The sequence below is a fragment of the Gopherus flavomarginatus genome, chromosome 3 (assembly GCF_025201925.1).
Source record: "Gopherus flavomarginatus isolate rGopFla2 chromosome 3, rGopFla2.mat.asm, whole genome shotgun sequence".
NCBI classification, from domain to species: domain Eukaryota; kingdom Metazoa; phylum Chordata; order Testudines; family Testudinidae; genus Gopherus; species Gopherus flavomarginatus.
Window position 1 is genome coordinate 22,532,985 of NC_066619.1, and position 27,389 is coordinate 22,560,373.

The 27,389-nt window shown below is 42.0% G+C and overlaps 1 protein-coding gene across 3 annotated transcripts in view; it reads left to right on the forward strand.

The window, feature by feature from the left end:
• The window catches only part of MALT1 (MALT1 paracaspase), an 80,159-nt gene extending 61,088 nt beyond the window's left edge, over positions 1-19,071 (forward strand). For all 3 annotated transcript variants that reach the window (XM_050944669.1, XM_050944670.1, XM_050944671.1), the window contains 7 exons: positions 3,769-3,946; positions 6,970-7,044; positions 9,423-9,550; positions 11,285-11,434; positions 12,098-12,255; positions 13,857-13,982; positions 15,356-19,071. In XM_050944669.1, coding sequence (XP_050800626.1) covers positions 3,769-3,946; positions 6,970-7,044; positions 9,423-9,550; positions 11,285-11,434; positions 12,098-12,255; positions 13,857-13,982; positions 15,356-15,805 — 1,265 coding nt within the window. In that variant the 3' untranslated portion in view covers positions 15,806-19,071. The remainder of the gene's footprint in view (positions 1-3,768; positions 3,947-6,969; positions 7,045-9,422; positions 9,551-11,284; positions 11,435-12,097; positions 12,256-13,856; positions 13,983-15,355) is intronic.
• The last annotated feature ends 8,318 nt before the right edge of the window (positions 19,072-27,389 follow it).

Below are 27,389 nucleotides of genomic sequence, written 5' to 3' on the forward strand. Positions count from 1 at the left end.
CCTATCCAGGACATATGTAGAGCTGCCACGTAGTCCTCTGTCCACAACTTATGTGATCGTCTCCCAAGCACGGGATGACACCGGGTTTGGTAGGGCGGTACCCTGTCCCAGAAACCCTTAAACTCCTACCCACCTCCATCAGACGTAGCTTGGAGTCACCTACTGTGGAATACACATGAGCAGTCACTCAAAGAAGAAAGGACAGTTACCTGTTCTGTAACTGGCGTTCTTCGAGATGTGTTGCTCAGGTGTATTCCACATCCTGCCTTCCTTCCCCTCTGTTGGAGTTGTCTGGCAGGAAGGAACCGAGGGTTGGGGGAGTGCGCGGCTCCCCTTATGGCATGATATAGGGTCACAGTGGTGCTCCCCTCCTATGGCTACTGCTAAGGGAAAATCTTCTGACACCGGCGCACATGGCGAACACGCACACCTACTGTGGAATACACCTGAGCAACACATCTCAAAGAACGCCAGTTACGGAACAGGTAACTGTCCTTTTTTATGAAGTAACAATTGCATTTTTCTAAACTTCAAAATATTTCTCTCTCCTATTGCTGTTTAACACCACTCTCCCCCAAAAAACAAAAAAACAAACAAACAACCCTCACAAATACAAATGGAGAAGCTGGCTATATGGTGGAAACAATGAAACTGACAATACACGAAGTAATGACTAATGCAAAGAGCAAGCAAGCTGGATAAATAGAAATATGTCTTCTCTAATCGTTTAGTTAAAGTAATTTTGGTTACTCATGATAGTAGTGGGGGAAAGTTTTCAGACAAGTTTAAGTTGACAGTATCCCTTTAACGTTAAATATGTTTGTAATTTTAGCTGTTTAATTCAGTATTATCCCTTTCAGTCTAACATGAAATCTGAACTTACAAATGTGCAGGTGTGCATGTGCAGGAGCTGATTATACAAGTTCATACAGCTGCTCACTCACCTATGCACAATTTAACCCTTTGTATAGATCAGTGGTTCTCAAACTGTGGGTTGGGACCCCAAAGTGGGTCATGACCCTGTTTTAATGGGGTCACCAGGGCTGCTGTTAGACATGCTGGGGTCTGGGGCTGAAGTCTGAGTAGTGTGGAAGTAGGAAAAGAATTGTATAAGAAGTTATTGTGATTTTGTGTTGATAATAAGGAATGTAGATTGGCATCTAAATAAAAGTAAAAAAAAAAAAAAAAAGATATCAAGATGGTCCATGTATAAACAAAATGCAGCTGTTGCTTATTATTGTATATAACAAAAAGTATAAATGCTTTCTGTAATTGTTTACCTGTAGAGAGGCCTGCTTAGAAGGGGGAAACCCTGTGTCCTAGCGCACTCCCTCCTTCTTTGCAATTGCTTGAAATAATAAAGTATCTAACTTTGCTGCACCCAACCAAAAAGTGAGAACTGAGTTTTTTCCGACAGCAGGGTGACCTGATGAGAGGAAGAAAATATTGGGACACATTGTCGGGGGGGGAGTCCACCGGCAGAGCAAAGCCGAGCATTGGCGGTGGAGTGCAAAATAACAAAAAGGCAGAATGCTGCTGGTGGAGCGAAATATTGGGACAAACACCTAAATATCGGGATGGTCCCAATTTTATTGGGCCATCTGGTCACCCTAAGTCTGAGCCCCACTGCCTGGGGCCTAAGCTGAAGCCTGAGGGCTCCTGCCCTGGGTGGCAGGGCTCAGTTAAAGGATCCCTGCTTGGGGTTGCAGCCCTTGAACTTCAGCTTTGATGCTCCCTTTTCCCCCCCCCCCCCCCCCCCCCAGTGATGAGGCTCAGGTGAGCTCAGGCTTCAGTCCCTCTCCTGGAGTGGTGTAGTAATTTTTGTTGTCAGCAGAAAGTCATGGTGCAATGAAGTTTGAGAACCCCTGGTGTAAATTATGCACTATATTCCCATAAGTCCATAACTGTAGTTGCTAAATGGATTTTTACAAATATTTATATTCAGACTTCAAGGGCGTCTTGTTTATACTAGTCAGTAGAATGACAGAATCATAGAAATATAGGGATGGAAGGGACCATTAGAAGTCATCAAGTCCAGCCCCCTGTGCTGAGGCTGGACCAAGTAAACCTAGTTCATCCCTGACAGGTATTTGTCCAACCCGTTCTCAAAAACCTCAAATAAAGGTCATTCCACAGCCTCCTCTGGAAGCCTATTCCAGACCTAACCATAAAGTTAGAATGTTTTTCCTAATATCTAACCTAAATCTCCCCTGCTGCATATTAAGCTGAGTACTTCTCCAATCTTTCGTGGACATGGAGAACAATAGATCACAGTCCTCTTTAAATAAGCCATTGACATATTTGAAGGCTATCAGGTCCCCACTTAGTTGTCTTTTCTCAAGACTTAACATGCTCCATTTTTTAACTTTTTTGCATAGATCAGGTTTTCTAAACCTTTTACCATTTCTGTTGCTCTCCTCTAGACTAAATTCAGTTTGTCCACATCTTTACTAAAGTGTGACACACAGAATTGGATGCAGTACCCCAACTGAGGCCCCAGTGCCAAATGGAGCAGGACAGTTACCTCCCAGATCTTATATATGACACATCTGTTAATAATGTTCACATCAGAATGATATGAAGCTTTTTCACAGCTAAACCATATGTTGTTCACCACTGCAATTTGTGAACCACTACAACCCCCAGATCTTTTTCACCAGTACTGTGACCTAGCCAGTTATTCCCCATTTTGTAGTTCTGTATTTGATATTTTTCCTTCCTACTTGTAGTAATTTACACTTGTCTGTATTTAATTTCATTTTGTTGATTTCAGAGCAGTTCTCAAATTTGTCAAGATCATTTTGAATTCTAATCGTGTCCTCCAAAATTCTTATGACCCCTCCCAGTTTGGTGTCTGCATATTTTCTAAATATATTCTCCTAGATATATTCTCCACTCGATTGCCTAAATCATTAATGAAAATATTGAATAGTATCTGACACAGGACTGACCCCCTCTGGTACCCCACTAAATATACCCTCCCAGTTTGACATTGATGAGTACAGTAGAACCTCAGTTACAAACTGACCAATCAACCACAGGCCTCATTTGGAACGGGAAGTACACAATCAGGCAGCAGAGGCCAAAACAAAATGACCCCCCCCCACACACACAAATACTGTATAGTACTGTGCTGTGTTAAATATAAACTGCTTAAAAAAAAGGGGGTGGGGTTAAGACTTGATAAGTTAAGGAAACTGCTTCTATGCTTGTTTCATTTAAATTAAGATGGTTAAAAACAGCATTTTTCTTCTGCAGTGAAATTTAAAAGCTGTATTAAGCCAATGTTCTGTTGTAAACTTTTGAAAGAACAACCATAATGTTTTGTTCAGTTAAGAACAACCTTCATTCCCTAGGTGTTCGTACCTCCTGAGGTTCTACTGTACTCTTCGAGTATTGTTTTTAAACCAGATGTACATCCACCTGATAGTAATTTCATCTAGACCATATTTCCCTAATACATTGTTAATCTAAGCGATGTTATTTCATAAGTACCTACTGTCTTGTGTTAAAACAATTTTAGTTACACAAACTCTTCATGTTATGTTTGCACATCGTAGGGTTGATGATTGCCTATTTTTATTTTGACTTTCTGCCCAATCATTGATGATATTAATTGAAAACTACCTGGATTAGTAAAAATGTTTGTTAATTTCTCCCAAACACATACTGTAGATGTAATGGGTAAAATTCTGGCCCCAGTGCAATCAATGATGGCTTTCCAGTGTGTGTGTATACCATATAATCGTTTCTGCTTTTTCCTTTCAGGTTTATTATATTACGCTGGCCATGGCTATGAAAACTATGGGAACAGTTTCATGGTTCCGATTGATGCCCCAAATCCCTATCGGTCTGCAAACTGTTTGTGCGTGCAGAATATACTCAAACTGATGCAGGAAAAAGAGACTGGGCTCAATGTGTTTTTACTGGATATGTGTAGAAAAAGGTAGGATTTCTAGTCTTGAAATGCTTACTGTAAATTGTAACTGTGAATTAATCCGTTTCCTTTTCGGGGGAGGGTGAAGAAGGCTAGGGTGACTACAGATCTCATTACTTTCAGACACAAAGTGTGAAACTCTTGTTTTCTTTAGCCTTCACACAGCAATGGCAAATTACTACTAGAGAAGGGGGAACATATTTAAAAAAACAAAAAAACAAACAAATCAGCCAACCAAAAAAAACAAACCAAATAATCAGCTGCCTCCAGGGAATAGGGAGGAAGCTAGAACCACATGTTGAACTTCATGCTATAAATGTTTTTGTAAGTAATTAGGTGGATGGAGGTTGGAGAGAATTTCTTGCTCCAGTGGGTTCTGAGAGATCTTCGAGACTGCTCCAAAGCCTATTGAAGTCATTTGGAATCTTTCAGTTGACTTAATTGCGGTTTGAATGAGGCCCCATGTGATGATTCAGCTTATTGTGTATTTTTGCATACAAATACAACCTATACACTCCACAGGTTAAAGAGAAATGTACTGAAGCATCAAACTAGATAAAACTGATAAGAGTTTTAAGTCAGCTGCATCATAAGACTGCTGTGGCTGGAAGATTTTGTGTAAAGAGCCACTTCAATTAATATGTAGAAACCTTTGATAATATGGAACTGATGCAAAGTCCTTCATTTCAGACATTTTTGAAGACAAAAAGATTTTTGTTGACTCCTTGTATGCCACTGATACTGGATGATGCTTTCTCCTGCCTCCTGAAAAATATATATATAAGTTTAAAAAATGGAAAGGTTTAGCAGATTTATTTTAACTTAAAGAATCTTAGTTGACTTTCTCCACATTTGGAAAAAAAAAAACAAACACAAACCCTGTACCTAATTCAGCTCCCATTTGAAGTCATCTCTTCAGTCAGCCCCCAGAGAACTCTTATTAAGGACATAACAATGGCTGTACAGGGTTAGGATACTGGGCTGGCCTGTCTTCCAACAGTGGCCAGTGTCAGATGCTTCAGAAAGAATGAACAGAATAGGGCAAATTTTCAGTGATGCATCCCCTGTTGTCCAGTCCCAACTTCTGGCAGTCAGAGGTTTAGGGACACCCGCAACATGGGGTTGTGTCCGTGACCATCTTGGCTAATAGCTACTGGTGAACTTATCCTCTGTGAGCTGTTCTAATATTTTTTTCAACTCAGTTATACTTTTGTCCTTCACAACATCCCCTGGCAATGACTAGGATGGTTGCCTCTGCGTTGCCTGAAAAAGTACTTCATTATGTTGGATTTAAACCTGTTGCCTATTAATGTCACTGGGTAACCACTGGTTGTTGTGTTACATGAAGGGGTAAATAACACTTCCTTATTCACCTTCTTCACACCATTCATGATTTTATAGATCTTTAACATATTCCACTCCTTAGTCATCTCTTTTCTAATCTGAACAGTCGAACCTTTTTAATATCTCCTCATATGGAAGCTGTTTGATACCCCGACAATGTTTGTCACCTTCCTTTGTACCTTTTTCAATTCTACTATGTCTTTGTTGAGATGGGGTGACCAGAAGTGCATGCAATATGCAAGGTGTGGGTGTACCATGGATTTACAGTGGTATTATGATATTTTCTGTCTCATCGATCCCTTTCCTAATGTTCTGTTAGCCTTTTTTTTTTTTGACTGACACTGCAAATTGAGCTGATGTTTTCAGAGAACTATCTGTGATGACTTGGAGATCTTTCTTGAGTGGTAACAGTTAATTTAGATTACATCATTTTATGTATATAGTTGGTAGTATGTTTTCCTATATGCATTACTGTTTATCAACATTGAATTTCATCTGCCTCTTTGTGGCCCCGTAACTCAGTTTTTTGTGAAACTGAGGTGGCAAAGTTTGCTTTGGACTTAACTGTCTTGGGTAATTTTGTATCATTTACAAACTTTTCCACCTCACTGTTTACCCTCTTTTTAAGATCATTTATGAATATGGTGAACAGTGCTAGTCCCATTATGGATCCTAGGGGGACTCAGCTATTTACCTTTCTCCTTTGTGAAAACTGACTACTTATTCCCACCGTGGATTAAAAGATAGAAAACAAATTACCCTTTTATCCCATGACTGCATAGTTAGCTTAAGAGCCTTTGATGAGGAACCCTGTCAAAGGCTTTCAGAAAAAGTCCTACACCACAGCCACTGGATCACCTGTGTCTACATGTTTGTTGACACCCTCAAAGAATTCTAATAGATTGGTGAGGCACATGATTTCCCTTTACAAAATCTGTGTTGATTCTTCCCCAACATATTGGATTTATCTGTGTGTTTGATAATTCTGTTCTTTACTACAGTTTCAACCAATTTGCCTGGTATTGAAGTTAGGTTTACTGGACTGTAATTGCCAGGATCACCTCTGGAGCCTATTTCAAAAATTGGTGTTACTTAGCTATTCTCCAGTCATCTGGTTACATACCATGATTAGTAGATCTGCAATTTCACATTTGAATGCCTTTAGAACTCTTGAGTGAATATCATCTAGTCCTGGTGATTTATTACCAGAGAGATGATTCCTCATGACTGCTACAGTGTTTCCAGAGCCTGTGAACTTCATTGCTAATGTAACATTAATAACCCAATTAAACATCACATTCTACTGGCCAAAACAAAAATGTCTATAAGAAATATGGCAGATTTTCACATCTCAACCTTGCTGATATTGCATTTTGAAAGGAAAAACCATCAAGTTTTCATTAGCCTAAAACGACTGTCAGTTTTCAGTGGTTTCAAAGACTTTTTGCTAGGACCGTGGCCAAATTCAACAGCTGTTAACATGAGGTACTCTCATCTAAGTCAATGCATATTAGTCTAACTATTCATTTCATGAAAATGTTGATGCAGCTAATTTTGTTTACCATCAGTGGATTCATTCCTGATTTAAGAAAGAAAGAAAAATTATCTGTTTTCTAAGACATACATGGTAACACTTTAGATGATTGGGTTGTCAGTCACATTCTAAACTTTGTTTCCATTTATTATAGAAATGAGTATGATGATACCATTCTAATCTTGGATGCCCTGAAGGTTACAGCTAACATCGTTTTTGGATATGCAACGTAAGGAAACTTCCTCCAGCCCCACCAGTTTTCAAGGCCAGAAGGGACCACTGTGGTCATTTAGTTGGTTATTGTTTTAAAAAATAGTCCATTCAGTAGTGTAAGAGCACCAGTAACTCATTTCTAATATATGTTCCTATACTATCCATGGGCTATTTATATGAATGATTAAAATTGCTCTTAATTCTGTCTTGATATTTTAGAGATGTACTGGCTATGGCCAGGTCTACACTAAAAAGGTAGATTGACCCAAGTGAATTGCTCAGGGATATGAAAAATCCACACCCCTGTTAAGCCGACCTAACCCACAGTTAGTTAGATGTTGCTAGGTCAAAGGACAGATTCTTCTGTCAACCTAGCTATTGTCTCTTGGGGAGGTGGATTAACTACAGAAATGGGAGAACCTCTCCTGTTGCTGTAGTGTGCATTTACACTGAAGTGCTATAGCGGCTCAGGTGCAGCTATAGCGTTTTAAGTGTAGACACAGCCTGAGCGTAGACATATCAAATGTATATTTTAATAGGTTTATTTGCTGTTCCCCATTCAAATGTGAGCTACTGCCTTCAAAAGCAGCAGATGCTGCAGCTCTTCTTCCCAACCTGCTGAATGACTCACCTGCAATTATTTTAATAGTCAACTTCAGAGATGCACTAGCTAATTTCTAATAAACATTAGTTTGATATTAAAAACTATGGAGAAATAGAAAATTTTACTCCATATGCCCATAAGGATTGAAATGTGTTTATTTGTGACAGATAGCAATTTCCTACAGTATCCTGAATATGAATTTTATTAAATTAGGTTTAATATCCATGGAGTCGTTGTATTAAAAATGCGATTGTTTGAGTTGTAGGATTGTATGTAATTTTTCTAGGGACGTGACCAATTTAAAATCTAGGAACTTCAAAAAACTGTTTGGGACAACCCATGAGAAGTGGGTTTTCTAGGAAGAACAGGGAGACCTTTTGGAGCCATGCCCTAGGGAGAAAAACCCGCTGTGTCTACTATTTGTCTGTTCCTGGAAACTCCAGCTCAAAGACTCCCTGAACTGTATGAGGGATGGAATAAACTTTTCATGAGGATGCTAGTTTTGAGCTAAGGCTGTTATGAACTTGTAACCACAAAAGAGACCCTTCGGGAAGGTGTAGGGGCTTCAAGAACTCACCTCTCAGAGCCCATCTTAGAGTCCATTTGGGTGATATCCAGTAAGCTTATTAGCATGCAGGTGGGTTCTTTTACTGTACTGAATGTTTTCTCTAACGATTATACATAAAAATAGAATAGGCTCGCATAGGAAGTGCTGTGTGGTAACTAATAACTGTGGCAATTGCACTGTTCACCATCTCTGAGGAGAAAGGCAAAGCAGATATGCTTAGGCAGTCTGACTTTTTGGGGGAATTCACAGTATAGTCAGAGCTATGCAACCTGGAAATAGCCTGGTCAGGAGGAATTGAGATGCATATCTCTACCCAAGAGAGGTGACAGCCAGGGGAGCCTGAAGTTGAGAATGAGGGCCCTTGCTGGACTATAGAGGGGAATACAGATGCTGTTGCCCTGAACTATAACGTATGTGTCATGTCTTACTGTAGCCATGGTGGTTCCAGGACATGAAAAAACAACAGAAACCCAAGGGAATTGATGGCTTTACCCATATCACTGCCATCTTACACACAGACTACAACCTCAGTGTCTGAGGGGACAGAGAAGTGCAGTTTAAGGTTTTTTTTACTGAGTGTCAGAACAAATTTTAAATTTATTTGTGTGTGTGCGTGTGCGTGTGTGTGTGTGTTTTACAATAACAATAAGTGGGTTTCGTTATCTAAGCTACAGCACTTAGAATGGTTGCAAATTCTTCTTCCTGGGGTTGCAAAGAGCTAAGTTAATTCTGTAATTCCAGTATTTTGAAGTGGTTGTACAAAGTTTAGATTAACAGTTTCAGGATAGCATCCAATAGCACCCAATTATTGTGGATTTAATATGGCAAATACAAAAGCATTCAGCTGGTAAGTGGTCAAGAGTTTTACCAAACTAGGAGGTATTAATGGAATTTGTACTGGCACATTTTTCAGACACTGCTTTGGGACTGTCCTCCAAGATAATTTGTTCAAGAAGCAATAATACTTTAGGTTGATCTTACCTCATTCCTGTGATTTGGTAGTAAATATGAACTCTTCACAAATGAATTGTTTGTAAATGTAAATTGCATTCCTGTGAAGACCAGATTAACTAGGTTCTAAATACAACTTAGTCTTCATACAGCAGTTCCTTATTTCATGCAGCATTCTTCTCACAGTCATACATGTCTTGTAAAATATTATTAATTGATCACTGTCTATCTCTTTTCTGCTCTTATATTTATTATTTATTTTACTTTAAAGATGCCAAGGAGCAGAAGCTTTTGAAATTCAGCATTCTGGGTTAGCCAATGGGATTTTCATGAAGTTCTTGAAGGAACGCATGCTGGAGGACAAGAAGATTACGGTGTTACTTGATGAAGTTGCAGAAGGTGAAAGCAACCTACATTTTAACTTTCCTTAGCTTCCAGTTTACAAAATAATCCTTTTTTTTTCTTATCTAAAACTCCTCTTCTACACTGAGTGTTCTTCACTTCCTTCTCTAAATTCTTATTACTGCGCTGTGTAAACCCACCATCAAAATGCAGCTACCTCTTGTGTAAAAACTGAAACATCTTAATAAAGACCCCTGTCTGTAAACTGATTTGAGCGCCTGTGGGATGCAGGGTGCTATACATTTTTGATGGAATTTGTATTTCATTTGTTGCTTCAAAAGCTTAATATTGAAGCATGTTTAAGGCTTTCCCCTACAGGAAAATCTTCAAGTGCATGAAGGAAAAAGCATGTTTAATATCTAATATTTCTGAACATGGCTGGAGTTTAATATGCAAAAAAGGTGCTTTCATTTTCACTTACTATTTCAAGTGAGACAGAATTAGGATGTATATTTGTTTTATCTTTGAAACATTTCAGAAGCACCCCTTACCATAATAGCCCTGCTATTGATGAGTCACTATAATATGGCATTCATACTGCTTATTCAAAGTTTTTGTGAGTATGCAACTCTCATCAGAGTTTACAGATGATTATATGGTCACAAAAATCACACTCCTTTGTCATGTAGTCTCTGAATGTGACTGCTAGCCCAATTGACTTGTCTAGAGACAGACTAATAAGGCTTGAATTCTGTGTGTCATAGTACGGTATTAATACCACATCTGTTGGCATAACCATTATTTACTGACTAGACTACAATGCAGGACCCTATTCATCACTTGTCACTCAGGCAAAACTCCCTGTGTTGTTGAAGGGAGTGTTACCTGAGTGAAGAGTGCTGAAGAGAATGTCTTAATTGAGAGTGAGTATTCTTTCAAAACATAGAAAGGTAGACAAGAGCATTTACATGATGGATTATATGCACAGATGTCCTTTTTTTTTTTTTTTTTTTTTTTTTTTTTTTTTTTTGGTACGTAAGTCCACTAGCTTTTCAATAAAAATATTGTCCAAGTCTCCCAACAGCTGGAGACTTAAAATCTGTATAATGGGCCACATTCTTCTGTCAGTTCCACTTAGTGAGGCTACAGGATTGTAAATGAAGACAGAATTTGGCTCAGTATGCATATCTGACAAGGATTCATAAATCAGAAAAGTCCAAACCAGATCTCAAATATGCAACCAAATTGGTTTGCTGTTGACAAGACAGAATGTAGAAAATGTGTTAGAAAAGTTAAAACAATTCAGTTTTAATGTGCCAGTGCGATAGGGAGAAGACAAACGACGATGATTGTGTGACTAGCTAGAGCATAAACGCATGCAATGCACATGTGCTGCATGATTAACAATTTTGTCACCAGCAATTGAGGTGTGACTTAACCATGCCACTAGAGTGTGGATCTATAGATGATAGTTACTTTTCAGTTGCTACTTCCTTACCTCTCTTGCATTTTCTTCACTACTCTGCTGAATCAGCGCCATACTGAAGGTTTTTTTTAAATGTGGAGGCATGTTGAAAACAGACTCAGAAAAAAAATTGTTCTCTTGAGGCATCTTGCATGTTGCCTTTCAGCTTTGAATGAATTTGAATAGCCAATCACTAAATCTCCCTGAAAGTGAGTTCATCATAGAAATGCGGACACAACCATAACCATAATGCCAATGATGTAGGTGCTTTAATTATAATTTCAGGAGCTTTGATTCCTACAAAACTATTTGAATCTTATCTTTAGATATGGGTAAGTGTCACCTTACCAAAGGCAAGCAGGCTTTGGAGATTCGCAGCAGTTTATCTGAGAAGAGAGCATTAACGGATCCCATTCAGCAAACAGGATCATCTGCAGAGTCCCTGGCACGGAACTTACAGTGGGCCAAAGCTCATGGTACAGTAAACTCTCTCTTCCAAAAGATCACCCTTTCAAGATGTTAATTTCATTATTAATTCTTTATCTCACTTAATATGCATAAATAACTCAGTTGAAGATATGTGTAGGTATAGTGTCTAGTCCTTACCATTGCTTTTTTCACTGGCTATAATATATTGAGTAGAAATGTGCCCAAGGAACAAAGTTCAGAGGACTGTTCAGATCTTGGAGGTTTTTGCTTGGGTTTATCTCTGGATTAAATTGTTATGAAAAATATGGGACGCTAAATTCACCTCATGTGAAGTAACTTCAAGAGCAGCATACCAGACATTACACCTGACTTCTTTTTTATTAAAGCAAGAATAGTCTTCTTTTTTTCCTGATAGGTTTGAATGTGGTATTGAATTGTCTGTAATGTATTTGAGTAGAAGATTAGCAGTCTGATAAGCTTTTCTTTCCTCTCTAATCCCTTTGCCACTTTTACAAATTTATAGATTTGATAGGTGTCCAGTTTTATTTGAGCACCTAATTCCTATTTGTGTTTTTACAATTTTCTCCCTTATATATCTGTGGTTTAGTGATTTCATCCTTGGGCCTTTTTTTAATCACTGCACAGGAAAGAGAAATGTACTGGTTCTGCTGTCAGAACCAGGGGTTTCAGGTTTTTTCATTTATTTGCAGAACTTCCAGAAAGTATGTATCTTGACTTTAAGTGTGGTGTTCAGATTCAGCTGGGGTTCGCAGCCGAGTTTTCCAACGTCCTGATCATCTACACAAGGATAGTAAAGAAACCTCCTGAAATACTAGTTTGCAAAGCATATGTTACAGACTTCCCACTTGTAAGTGTTTCCTATTTGTGTTTCATGATTGCTCTGTATTTAAGTTAGTGGTTGTCTGCTTGTGCCAGACTACACCTTTTGGGGGAAAAAAATTCAATTTTGAATTCTGAACCAAGCAGAGGATGCATATAGAAAACAAATCTTATGATCTTGTTGAAATTCTCTTCTTCCCCTTCTCTTCATATCCTGATTTCTGTTACTTGTTAAATCTAAATTAGGCCTGATCCTGCAAGGTGCTAAATGCCTGCAGTTCCTATTGAAAGGATCAGTCACTTAGGACACGCTGCTATGAGTTACCACATACAGGTGCTCTACTACCCTCATGGATCCCCACTGAAGTCATCATAGCTAGAGAGCAGTGAATTGCAGGATTGGAACCTTAAATTGTAAACTCCCTAGAAAAGGAGCCTTGTTTTTTTATTCCTTTAAAATGCCTAGCATGCTTTTGGTGCTGTCTAAATAGTGATTGTAAAGAGAATTACATATTTGTGAATTAACATATTAAATAACTGTCTTTCTCTCCTACAGTGCTGTTACTATAATACCACTATATACTATATTGTGAAGTGTTCAGACCACCTGGTATTACAGGAGTATGAAGACAAGTTTCTTGCCCCTAAATAGCTTGCACTCTAAGGCCTTGATCCTGCAATAAGGAGTGCATGATCAGAGCCCCATGGAGATCAATGGGCTCTGCATGGGCATTGGGCGTCTGCCTGTATAGATCTAAAGACAGATCAGGGCCTTAACAGGCAAAGTACAGAAGAAAGTGAGGGAGTGGGATGCAGTTGAAAGCCAAGATTCTAAGTAATAAAGTTTAGTGTGTATCTTATTGGGTTCCACATTTTTTGTTTTTACTTGTTTATTGCATTATGTCAATATTATTGTTACTTCCCCGAGGGCACAAGGGCACCTGGGCATCTTGGAAGAAATAGTGTTTTAATTTGAATTTATCAAAATGTACTAATTGTATAGCAGCTTTAGAACAATTGTACTCTGAAGATGACACATTTAAGGGAAAATAATCAGTTGTTCTAATGCTACCTTAGTATATTCAAATCTAGAAGAGGAAAGCTCTGGCTTTTTTTATACTATTAGCTGTAGTAATAGGCAGCAGTCTAGCTGCTTGCAACAGCACCCTGAGTTTTGACCTCTTGGTTTGAAGTGGAACAATGATGACTAGAGAGAAGAGGAAATACCTGAGGGGAGATGAAAAGGAGGGAGGAAATGAAACTTGCACATTTTTTTTTAGTTGTAAGAAATGGGGAAGAAATCCGCCTTGAGTTGCATTTTAGGAAGGCAAGAGATAAAACACAAACAACTACTCCTACTTGTGACTGATAATGAATTAAGCAGCCTAGGCAACTCTCCTCATACAAGATTCAACTAATATTCGAGAATTTTTTTTGTTAAGAAAAGGAAAACACTATTTTAATAAAGTGTGTCAAAATAAGTTGTAAGTTGAACTCAAATCTTAAGCTACTTCACATAAAATACAAATGTTCCTTTTTATTTTTTTCACATTGTTCTACTAGTTTTTTATACCTACAACTTAATTCTCCTTTTTTGTTTGTTTTTGGTTTTTTTTTTGTTTGCAACAGGACTTGGATATAGATCCTAAAGAGGCAAATAAAGGGACTCCTGAGGAAACTGGCAGCTATTTAGTATCAAAGGATCTTCCCAAACACTGTCTCTACACTAGACTAAGTTCACTGCAGAAACTAAAGGTGGTTAATGTGTTATTTTTTGTCTCGCCCATTTGTTTATACAGTACAGGTCAATCATGTTGCTTCACAACTCTAGTAAAAGAGCTGGATTCTATATGTAATTGATATCGGGGATACTGAATATTTTCAGTAAATGCCCAAAGCATACTTGCTCATTTAACATTTATTCTAGCTGCTTAGAGAGAGAATGGCTAAGAGCATTGACTTGGCTCTGTAGCTGGCAGACTGAAAATATGCTCCAAAGAGAGAGCCAAAGGATATGAAATCATATTATTCTACAAGTCCCCTGTAAACACAGCTCTGGAAAATGTGCCTTATAGGTTGAGAAGTTTGATTGACTTCTCTGGAGGAATCACAGCACCTTTTACATATCATGTTTCCATGTCTATTTGCTCACTAAGCATGATGCCTTAAAGCAGAGCCATAAGTTGAGGTCATTAGTAAAAAGTGGAAATGTTGTTATAAATCTCTTTACAATCCAGCCTGTGTTCTTGAACCCATCGTGTTTTAAAGCACTCTCACTTTGCATAGTTAAATGTTGCTGTTAAAGGATCAGAAGTGGACTATAGGATTTTCAGGACTTTAGCATCTGTGTTGTATAGGATCTACTGTATTTAGTTTCCAACACATTATGCCAGAGGGTAGCACGAACACTAGTAGAAACTGCAAAAACTTGGAGCGTTTGTGGAGATGGGTGGGATGAAGAGTGCCATACTAATGAGTGCCTTCTTATCCTGCGGCCAGGATCACCCATGAGTTAGTGTTACCCCAAAACCCCATATTCATTCAAGCAAGGTGCAAATGGCACCTTTATACTCATTTCTTTTGTGGTGGAAAGATGTTGCTGAATTTGGTTACCTAAAATTCAAATGAAATTTGGAGGGGAAAAGAGAAATCATCCCATGAATATACCTGCAGTACTCTTCCCACTGCTTTCGTAGTTGTTTCATTAACAGAATTTCATGCATAGAGTGACAGGGGAAAGTCTTTTCTGGTAAAGAAACAGCTAGTGCTCTGACACGTGGTTAAGGAGAAAAGATATGGTGACGAGGTCTCTGGGTGTTAAACTTAGCTATATTTAAACACAGTATGAAGTGAGTGTGCAAAATTTCGCAATGAGTTTACATCTTTTGCAGCCTCATTGATTCCAGTGAGAGTGTACTGAGAATAAATCAGTGCAGAATTTGGCCCTGTGTGTGTGGTATACGTTTAACTGCAAGGCTTATGGCACTTCAGCAATTATGCTTATTATAGGTCTATTTGTTATTGTACTTTAAATGTGTTAATTGCTCCTTCACACAAATAATCACTTGGTAAAAATGTTGTTTTACTGTGTTTTTGAGGGAAGAAGTAATTTTGTCTGTCATTCACAGGAGCACTTGATCTTCACAGTTTGTCTGCATTATGAATATCCTGGAATAGATGATTCCCTGGATGAAAGGAAGGAGGTTAATGTTGGGAAACCTCTTATTGCTAAATTAGGCATTCATCATGGATTTAAGGAAAATTGTTGCAAGTCTAACAGACCTTTCCATACCCAAGCATCCACGCCTGTGGCAGCTGAATACTACCTCTCTCCTAATCATTGTCAACCAAATTCCTACCCAGGTGTTCACCATCCAAACAATGCTCATTCAGACCATTTCAGGCAGCCAGAAGCATGCCATTGCAATGTGACTTTGAATGTGCTAACTTCAAGACAAGAAGCATGGACTTACTCATCCCACATAAGAAAGAATAATATACCAGTAGAGACAACTGATGACACTGTTGACCTGGGATTCAGCTTCTCCAACAGCCTCAGATTATCTAAAAAGCAATAGCTGTCACCTCTGCAGAATGTACAGGAGCCTCAGTCCTGGGCTAAGGCACTCCAGCGCTGATTATACATTCTCTGCAGCGTGTTCATGTTTTGAGAGAAGACAGTACTGGGAATTGTGGGTTGGTTATGGGTTAGTATATTCTCTCCTTGGAAACTTCTCAGATCCAAAGAGACAAGAATGGAATATAAACTAATTCTTCACTCCTGAATTTTTTTCAGCAGTGAAGATGGGTGTGGGGTAATCATGGGGAGCTGGTGGCAGGAGAGATGAGGTGAAGAGAAGCTTGAGCTGGGTACATGGGAGCCCCACAGGAGCTAACCAGCAGGCACCCTGTTATTGGCTGCAGCTGTGCCAGCCAGCAAAAGAACAGAGCAGCAAGCATGTAGCATTGAGAGGAAGTTGCATGTTTGTGGTGGGGAGGAGCTGCACAGCAGAAGCCTTGTTCTTGTATCACAGGCTCTCTAGGAATACTGAAGCCTTGATGTCCTCAGCTGTTCCTGACCTATCTCTATAATGACACAACCATCTTAAAAGGCATGCATAACGGACCTGTTTCTAATCTTTAGTTTACAAAGGGATCAGTTTTCCTGTGCAAAAACAAAATGGAAAAAATAGCAGTTAGAGGAGGAGAGAGAGAGAGGGAAAGCAGTAAAAAGAATGTCCACATTAATGAAACTAAGCTATATGTATACTTTATAAATGTAATTAAAATAGCATAGTAATCACTAAATGATGAATAGATTTTTAGACTTTCCTGTTCTAACCTGCACCATCTCAGCTGAGTTTAACATTCTAATTTTCCTTTTATTTAAAAAATGGGGACTTCCAATTTCTTTAAAATGTTTGTGTGCAAGCAGAGCATGTCATACTATTCATAGATTCCAAGAGTAGTAGGTACCATTGTGATCTAGTCTAACCTCCTTTATAATACAGGGACATACAATGTCCCCAGAATAATTCCTCTTTGAACTAGAATATGTCTTAAAAAAATAATCCATTTGTGATCTTAAATTTGTCCGTAATGGAGAATCTACCTTAACCTTGGATAAATTATTTCAGTGGTTAATTGCCCTCACTGTTTAAAATTTTGCACTTTATTTCCAGTCTGAATTTGTCTAGCTTTAACTTCCAAATGTTAGATCTTGTTATAACTGTTAGACTGAAGAGCCCATTATCAAATATCTGTTCCCCAAGTAGATACTTATAGACTGTGATGAAGTCATCCCTCAACCTTCTCTGTGTTCAGCTAAACAGATGGAGCTCCTTGAGTCTATCACTGTAAGGCTTGTTTTGTAATGCTTTAATCATTCTCATGTTCTTTTGTGAACCCTCTCCAATGTATTAACATCCTTCTGTGGAACCGTGATGTCCAGTGTGTGGAAGAAATCACCAGATGACTGAAGAGCAGTAGGCTCAAGCTCAATGCAGGAAAGACAAAAGCAATAGTGGTAGGAAAGGGGGAAATGTTTTCAAGAATGGGCAAATAAAGCAATATCGCCAATTATCAAGGACAATGTACAACAAATCATTGAGGTGGAATGAAGCTACAGAATCATGCTGGATGCCTCACTACAGGTTGTTAGAGTGGTGAGAAACTCCTTCTTGCACCTTTGGATCAAATATTTGGAAGCTCTTCCAAAGTGTTACAGCTTTGCTGCTGATTGACTTCTGAAGAGATGACAGTTTCCTCTCCAGGACTACCACTAGGTTTACATTTTTAAAATAAGCGTTACCCCATTGGTTGTTTTGGAGAAGAGATATGAGGCTAAATTTAAGCCCTAGGTTTGTTTAGCATTAATATAAGCGCATATGTAACACGGAGGCCTATATTCAGTCTGGCAAGACCTGGTAAAAGCAGGAGTAATTTGTGCCTGATGTATGATGGCTGGTTGAGGGTTTGAGCTCAGATATGTGACTGATGCTCCTGCACACCAGGCTTTGCTCTCGAATCATACACACGCCTGCTGTGGTGTTACAAAAATAGCCCTGCACATTCCCCTCAAGGCCAAAACTAGTTCCTTTCTTATTTTCCAAATAAAAACCTTACCCACAAATGTGAAATCCCCAGCTACCTAATGCAAACTCATCCAAGTTATATGAAGGACAAGAATCTCGTCCAAGTCAGGCTGCAAAAGGTGTGAGATACATATGCAGAGGCACTGTTGCACAAACATTCCATATTAGGCACCAATCTTGAAATTTACAGTGCACCAGCACACCTGTGTGTAGCTTTGTTGATGTCAAGAAGATTCTGTCCTGCTTCAGTGAATTGTAGGATCAGGGCCATAGGTTTCATGCTCATTACTAGAACTAAAGCTGCAGGGATTTACCCTTAATTTGATGTGTGGCTGGAAACTAGTTTCAAAGCAATAGGAGACAGGTTTCTAAAGATATCACAGAATATCTTGGTGCTCTGAAAGTATATTAAAAGTGTGGTCATAAATCAGCCTCATTCCTCTCCAGTAATGTTGCTAACAGGTTGAGTAGCTGTGCGTTTCATGTTTTCCTTTGTACAGTATATGCAATTATTAAATAATTTGTGTTAGTAAAATTTTTGCAGAACTTCATAATAAATGAAAAGGTAGGAAAAAATAAAGGATGAAACATTGCTTTAAGAATAAATGCTTATTGGTCTTGATAAGCTACATTAAAGATTCAATTTAAAATGCTGCACAGGTTTAGGTGGAACACATCCAAGCTTTTCAGATAAGTGGTCATTGAACAAAGATCTAGTTTAGAGGGGAGGAGTTAGTCTTGTAATTCTATGGTCCTATTATACAACAAATTCTGTTCTCTGATATTTTGGCTGGAATATTGAGTAGACTCTACATATGGTAATTCTACATGGTGATGGAAATAATGAATGTCTCTAATCTCACTTGGAAATGGTTAATAGCATTATGGTGTGTAGGTGTTTAATGAAAATCTATAAATTCATCTGTGTTGAAAGATGGCTATTCCCTAGTGTCAGTTATCTCTATGTTAATGTATTATTTATTTACTAAATGACAGATAGCTTTAACATAAATGCAAATAGACTAGCTTTTAGTCTTCTCTGGAAGAGTATAAAATAGTGAAACATTTTCTGATTTTTGAAATCTATCTGTGCGTTTATTATTGTATAAACTGATTTTTACATGAAAATTATAGCTTGAGATGCAATGTAGTACAATAGGATACTTAGCTAAAAGTTTGTCGTTTTATTGTTCATATTACAATTTTTAATTGTTTTCTACTGTTGCAATAAAGTGTAATTCGCAAAAAGATTTATACAGTAGCTTGTGTCCCTTTTTCTCTTCCTTTCAAACTTCACTTAAAGACAATGCAAATCACAGAAATAGAGACCGGGGGGAATAGTGACTAAAAAAGAGAACTTAAAAGTCAAGATGGGCACCTATATCTCCTGGTGACTGTCACAGAAATAGGAAGAGTTCTATTCCTGCATGGCACAGCTCATTGCATGGCCAATTCTGCAAAATTAGCAAGTGTTTTTGGATGTCTGGTTTTGGCCAACTTTAGAGACGGTTGAGCCTGAGAATCTGAATGAAATACCCCTTAGCTTCAGCTGGAGCTGTATGTGATCAGTACCTCCTGAAAATCCGGCCCCTGTAGGTATCTCAAGCTGGACACCCAAAACTGGAGGCCCTGTTTGCACACTTAGAATTTGTCATCTTTGTACCTCCAGTTTCCCCATCTACAATGAGGATGGATAGTTCTTGACATCCTTTCAGGGGTGTCCAGGCTTAATTAATTGATTTACATGTAAAGTTTTTTGAGATATTTCAATAAAAGGTGCTAGAGAAGTTAAAATTATTATTTAATAAGACTTATGAAATTGGCGGGAGCCAGACAAGACTCTTTTGTGTGTGCACACTCACACATACACACATTTACAGGGTATGCTAGTTCATTGAACAGGAAGGGTTTCTATCTGAATGAAGTGGAGCTGACCCTGGGCAAGCAGCCACAAGTGGAAGATGGGGAGTGGAAGGTCGTGATTTTAAATTTGTTCATGATGGAGTATCTACTATAACCTTTGATAAATTATTTCAATAGTTAATTACCCTCACTGTTTAAAAATTTACACCTTTATCCAGTCTGACTTTGTCTAGCTTTAATTGTTGAACCTTGTTATACCTTATGTGAATTTTGGATTTGCTGCTTCCACTTTAGAGCGTGTACCAGTTAGTGGTTAAAAGGTAGTCTGACATAATTGACTATGTAACAATTATAACACATGGGGAACACCCACTAGACAGTATGCAATCAGTCTAGATGAGCCATTAGGAAGGACAATAAGATTTTGAAGATACTAATCTCCCTCCTTCCTGAGAATTTTCCTGAGATGCTGCTTTGACACTGCAGGGTCAGGTGATTGTCACCTGGTACTACACCCATCTTGGACTTTGTGTTTTTCCATTAAGAGGATGTGGGGGGTAAACTGGGAAACAAAGGATTCCCACCATATGCCAATCCTATTTAAGGCTGGGGAGTGAGTTAATCTTGGTTCTTCTCCACTGGCTCCCTGCCCAAGAAGGAAGACTGCTGAAAACACCTGGAGAAACAAAGGAACTAAGCTGCGGGAGGGCAGGGGCTGAACTCAAGTGAGAAAGATCTAGCCTGTAAAAGCAATACCTGGAGATTTAAGCTGCAAGCAGTGCAGTTTACCCTCAAGAAATTCTGCAACCTGCATAAAACAACTTTTCAGGTGAGAATTTGCTAATATTAACCAGTTAGTTTAGTGTAATAAACTTAGTTTGTGTTTTATTTAGTTGCTCAGTGATCTGCTCTGTTTTATTTACTATCCCTTATAATCACTTAAAATCTACTTTGTGTAGTTAATAAACTTGTTTTTTCTTTATTCTAAAACCCAATTTGTGCAATTCATAACTGGGGGAGGGGTAAGGTGACCAGATGTTAAAGAGACAATATCGGGACCGTCGCAGGGGAGCGTTTTTTTTTTTGTTTTTTGTTTTTTTACACTCACCCATCCGGGAGTTTGGTGGCAATTCGGCAGTGCAATCTGACTATAGAATGTTACATAACGAGATGGTGGAGACCTTCAGTTGCAGATGGGCTTCAGTGGTATTTCAGCAGCGGATAATAAACCTTGCTGCCAAAGACAGAAGCACCCGCTGCTGAAATACTGCCAAAGACCGTCCATGACTGAAGGACTGTCCACCGAATTGCTGCCGAAGACCAGGAAACATAACATCAGGACAAATGGCGTTCTGACTGTACTCTCGTTGGGGCGCGGGACAAACTCCTCACAATTGGGACAGTCCTGATTTTATTGGGATGTCTGGTCACCCTAGGGAGGGGGCAAAAAGGCTATGCATATCTTCCTCCACATTGAGGGAAGGAGTGAATTTCATGAGCATACACTGTATAGACCTCTATACAGTGCAAGACAATATAACTTTAGGTTTATACTCCAGAGTGTGTACACTTGAATGATGAGCAATCCCTGAGCTGAGTCTTCTGACAGAGCTGACTGTGTGATTGTACAGCTGGGTGTGTCCCTACCTCTGTGTGTGCATGCCTGGCACAGGAGGGCAAGATGAGAGAGCTCAGGCTGGTGAAATGGGTGGGCTCAGTGGGACCCCAGTACATCAGGTGGGACCCCAGAAGGTGGTCCAACCCATCACTGGTAGAACTAGTAGTGAAGTTCTGGTTTCTATTCCCAACTCTTCCGGGGCATTGTATGACTTTGGACAAGTGAGTTAACATGCCTGAGCTTCAGTTTCCATATCTATAAAACAAAGGTAGTAACTAGGGGAGGTGAACAGAAACCTGGAATTCTGACTCCATGAAAATGTTGGAGGAAAATGTCCACTTTCCGTGGAAATTTGATTTTTTTTCATTCAAAAAACCTGAACAGTTGTTTTTCAGGTTTTCAACAAAAAGTCTAAATTCTCCACAGGAAATGCCTAATTTTCTGCCACAACTACATCATGGAAATGTGGTGAGTAAAAGCTGTATATTAGAGCTGGCTGGGAAACTGTATTTCACTTCTGTTTTTAAAAATATCCTGTGATGTTTTGGAAAGCATTTTGTCCTAAATCAGGACAAAGAGTAAAAGCCTCGGGGGGGAGGAGTGGTAGAATGTCACTTCTGAAATATATTTTGTTTTGAAAATACTGAAATGCTCCTGCAGAGGGGATGCGTTTTGTTGTTTCTGAAATGAAATATGCTACATAGATCATGGTTGCAACCGCTATTATATATATTTGCAGGAAATCTTGTACAAAGGTTGTCAAGTGAGGTGTCTATGAAAAGGTTATGATTTGCTGGTTATGATTATACTATCTGTATGCATATATCATTTTTATATTTGAAGTTCTAAGTATTGGCTCTATACCTGGCTCTATACCTGGCCCCGCCCACAGGGTAGCTAGCCAGCACATCTTGGAGGGACTATTCAAACTGAGGGACCCATCAAAAGAACATTTAATTGACAATGAACCATGGGAGACACCTATCTACACTTGATGGAATTTCCTGCTGTAACTAGGTGAAATGCATGGACATGGGACTTGCCAATATGACTCCAAACTCCATCTTGTTGCTGTAATTTTCCACAATAAGAACAATGGAATCCCATCCAAATGGCAAAAGCTATAAAAGGCCATGGAAACACCTCTGTTTTGTCTTCAGTCTAGCTTCTTACCTCTGGAGGAACTTTGCTACAAACTGAAGCTTTGAACAAAGGACCGGCAGCTGGTATCAAGCAGAGTGCCCTAGAGGTCGGTCCTGGGGCCGGTTTTGTTCAACATCTTCATTAACTATCTGAATGATGGGATGGATTACACCTTCACCAAGTTTGTGAATGACACTAAGCTAGGGGGAGAGGTAGGGATAGGGATAGGGTGCAGTTTACCCTCAGCCTGTGCTCATGATGCTGGCCATATCCCTGTCTGATGGCAGTGCTGGTGCTTAGTTCTGCCTCTGCTTTTATAGGTGAATGTTCTCCTCCTGTATATCTTAATACAGGAGAGAAATAGCCAATGGGTCCCCTAACTTAGAACACAAGCAATGAATTAACCAGTCAGCTAGTCCTATATAGTCAGAGGGAAGAGTACCACCTTCATTGATACTATTTCCTGCAGCACCCAGGTGTTACTATGCAATCCAAGTGTTCTCCCTACTTAACTTGCGATCCATCCGAATCTCTGCAAAAAGTGTTTCAGCTGCATGTACGTTTCATGTTTACTCTATGCCAGGCCTGCACAACTCGTAAAATGGCGAGGGCCACATTACTCCAAAGAAAACAGCTGAGGGCCGAAACCCCACGGAAACACCCCCCAGCCCCAAGACCTCCTGGCCCGGCGGAAACACGCCGCCCCAGCACCGCCCAGCCCTGCAGAAACAAACCCTCCTTCCCCAGCGCCACCCCACCAAAACAGCTGTGGGCCAAAAAGGAAGTTTGGGGGTGGGGAGGTGATACTTGATTTTAAATCAACCAGGGGCTCCCAGCTGCAGAGGTGGCTGGGAGCCCTCAGGGTCAAATTAAAGGACCCGGGGCTCTGGAGGCTGGGGGAACCCGAAGCTTTGCAGGGCTGGGGCAGGGATTTAAAGGGCCCAGAGCTCCTGCTGCTGAGGGGAGCCAGAGCCCTTGAAATCTCAGCCTCAGCCCCAGCCCATCTGCTGGAACCGCAGCCAGGATTCAAAGGGCTCTGGGCTGCCTGCACCCACGGAGAGCCCTGAGCCCTTTAAATCTCAGCCGTCGCTGGGATTCAAAGGGCTCTGGACTGCTCATGGCAGTGGAGAGCCCTGAGCCCTTGAAACCTCAGCCGCGGCCGGGAATCTCGGGGGGCAGCCCAGAGCCCTTTGAATCTCGGCCACGGCTGGGATTAAAAGGGCTCTGGGCTCCCCGCCACTGTGGGCAGCCCACAGCCCTATGAATCCCGGCCGGCTGAGATTTAAAGGGCTCTGGGCTCCCCGCGGCAGCAGGCAACCCAGAGCCTTTGAATCCTGTCCGTGGCTGGCAGGGCCAGCTTTAGAAAGTGCGGGGCCCAATTTGAACATTTTTGGCGGGGCCCCGGCAGGGATGACTGAAAAAAAAATGTTAAAAAAAAGCCTTTCATTTCTTAGCAACTGGTTCCCTATAAAAAGTTCTGCCACAGTATGAATTTTTTATACCAATAGAGTTACCATACGTCTGTATTTTTCTCCCAGATGGCGATTTAAGAACCAAAAAGCCTGACCTGTCCGGGAAAATACAGATGTATGTTAACCCTACTTAAAGTTCTTTTTTAAAAATATGGGTCTGAACTAGAAATGAGCTCCGCCACTCCCTGAGGGTGTGCTAGGGTGCACATGTGCGGGTCCCAGCTGCTCCCTGCCCACCTCATTGAAGCAAGTGTGCAGGGTTACTTCCCTGGGAACTGCAGGGCACCAGTGGACGTGGGGCTGGCTGGAGATGGGGAGGGGGCTAGAGGTAGGGTCTGGCTGCAGGCTGGGCAAGGGGTGTGGGGCAGGCTGGAGATGGGGTGTGGGTGGGCTGGCTGGCTTCAGGCAGGGCCTCAGGGGGTTGCGGCATGGGTTGGCAGGGCTGGAGACAAAGGAGTGCGGGACTGGCTGGCTTCTGGCAGGGGGGTGCGGCAAGGGTTGGCTGGAGACAGGGTAGGGGGTGCAGGGCTGGTGCGATCAGGGCAGGCGGTGCGGCAGGGGCTGGCTGGAGACAGGGCAGGGGGTGCAGGACTGGCTGGAGACGGGCTGGTGCAGGGCTGGAGGCAAGGCAGGGGATGTGGGGTTGGCTGGAGATGGGCTGGCTGCAGGCAGCGGGTGCAGGGCTGGCTGCAGGCAAGGGGTGCAGCAGGGGTTGGCTGCAGGCAACTGGTGCAGGTACAAGGGGTACAGCCCATCCTGTATGGTGAGTGCCCCCTCCTCCTCCCTCCCTCCCCCCCTCCCCCCCCTCCCCCCACCAGGGTAGCAGCAGCAGTCTGGGGCTCAGGGGCTATTTAAAGGGCCTGGGGCTTTCCTGCTTCCACTGCCCCAGCCTTGTAAATAGCTGCGGAAGCCCTGGGGAAGTGGCGGGGCTCTGGGGGCTATTTAAAGGACCAGGGCGGCAGAGGCAGCTGGAGCCCCCCCTGCCACTCCAGGGCTCTGGGGTTTATTTAAAGAGCCCGGGGCTCCCCTGCTTGTACCGCCCCAGCCCTTTAAATATCTGAGGGAGCCCTGGGGAAGTGGTGTGGCTTCAGCGGCTATTTAAAGTACTGAGGTAGTAGAGGCAGCTGGAGCCCTGGCACTTTAAATAGCCCCCGAACCCCCCGCTACCCCAGGGCTCGGGGGATATTTAATGGGCCCGGGGCTCCCCTTCTTCTACCGCCCCAGCCCTTTAAATAGCCACGGGAACCCTGGGGAAGCATGGGACTCCGGTGGCTATTTAAAGGGCCGGGCGGTAGAAGCGACGGGAACCCCGGACTTTTTAAATAGCCCCCAGAGCCCCACAGCCCTACCCCAGGGCTCCAGCAGTGGTGCTCTGGTGGCAATTTAAAGGGCCTGGGGCTCCAGCCCCTGCTGGGAGCCCCAGGCCTTTTAAATTGCCCCCTGGGGAAGCTGGGCCACCCTAGTACAGCACACTGGCTTTTGCTGGTACACCGTACTGGGGCTTGGGCGTGGGGCCCTCTTAGGGGCGGGGCTGATTCAGGGGAATTGGTTGAATTGGCCTAAAGCCAGCCCTAGCAGCTGGGCTTTAAAGGGCTCTGGGCTCCCCACCGCTGCGGGCAGCCCAGAGCCCTATGAATCCAGGCTGAGGCTGGGATTTAAAGGGCTCTGGGCTCCCCGCCGCTGCAGGCAGCCCAGAGCCTTTTGAATCCAGGCTGAGGCTGGGATTTAAAGGGCTCTGGGCTCCCTGCCGCTGCAGGCAGCTCAGAGCCTTTTGAATCCCGGCCGTGGCTGGGATTTAAAGGGCTCTGGGCTCCCACTGCTGCTGGCAGCCCAGAGCCCTTTGAATCCCGCCGTGACTGGGATTTAAAAGGCTCTGGGCTCCCCGCCACTGAGGCAGCTCAGAGCCTTTTGAATCCCGGCTGCAGCTGAGATTTAAAGGGCTCTGGGCTCCCCGCAGCTGCGTGCAGCCCAGAGCCCTTTGATTCCCGGCCGTGGGCTGCACAGTGAGCCTCCACGGGCCGCATGTTGTGCAGGCCTGGTCTATGCATATTTCTGGAAGTGACACTGCTATTAATCAGCTGCCTTCCTTTAGAGACTGCCCCAAAATAGCCTCAGACATAAGCACAATTTTGTCTTACGTTTTAGTAGGCTCTCTCCATTAAGCAATCCCTCAGTGGTTGCTTGAGCCAAGTTCCACTGTATTGCTGATGCTGTTTTTGTTCATCTTGTGGCAGCCAATTAACTGTTGTAGCAATTTCCCTGCAGTAAGCATCAGAACTACTTTTATATCATCATTAATTACTGAACACTATGGGCGTGTTTTGTCTTTCAGTGTAAACCCCCCAGTTTTAAATTGTACAAAGTAAAATCTTTCCAATTCCTAAAATACATTATGAAGATGTCCCAGACTGAGGTGTCATTAGAGGAGGTTTTGGAACAAATTGGTAAACTAAACAGTAATAAGTCACCAGGACCAGATGGCATTCACCCAAGAGTTCTGAAGGAACTCAAATGTGAAATTGCAGAACTACTAACTGTAGTGTGTAACCTATCATTTAAATCAGCTTCTGTACCAAACGACTAGAGGATAGCTAATGGGACACCAATTTTTAAAAAGGGCTCAGATAGAAGACTCTGGAGATCTGTGATTGGCGGCCCATACCCCGATTGGGGTGATGGGCATGAGTGAGTGTGTGCTCCAGAGGTGATCCTGGCAATTACAGTCCAGTAAGCCTGACTTCAGTACCAGGCAAACTGATTGAAACTATAGTAAAGAACAAAATTGTCAGACACGTAGATGAATATCATTTGTTGAGGAAGAGTCAACTTGGTTTTTATAAAGGGAAATTATGCCTCACCAATCTACTAGAACTCTTTGAGGAGGTCAAAAAGCAGGGGTGGCGAGTTGTATAGGCCTGTGGTTCCCCTACTCCAGGAATATTCAGGGCTCGGGTTCCCGGCTCCACCAATGTTTGGAGCCAGGTCTCTTCCCCTGGCCCTGGCTGCCGCCCCTGCATGCCTCTCCTGGAGCAACCCCTGCCTGCCACCGCTGCACACCTCCCTTGGGCCCTGGAACATCCCTACTTGAAGCAGGCAGGTGGTGCTGCCACTCTGCGCTGTGCTCCCTCACCACTGCCGCTGGCCACAACTGCTTAAAGCTATAACACGAGCGGTGCTGGCGGCAGGCTGAGGCGGCTGCTGCACCTGAGGAGGGGAGGAGGTGCACACATGATTGGTAGCCCTCCCCTCCCCTGGTACCCACTGGGAGGGTGATGCTGAGGGAACGTCCGGGAGACAGAGTCTGGACCTCACCTGAGAAGCTGCTGGGGCTTGGGCGAGTGTCTGACCCTGTGATCCGTGTCCGTTCCCCCCTCCTCCTGCCACCATCCTGCCCCACGATGGGCAAGGAGCGGCCACATCCCCTGTGAGGCTATAGTGAGGGGAAGTAGGCTGCAGCAGGGGAGGAGGCCAC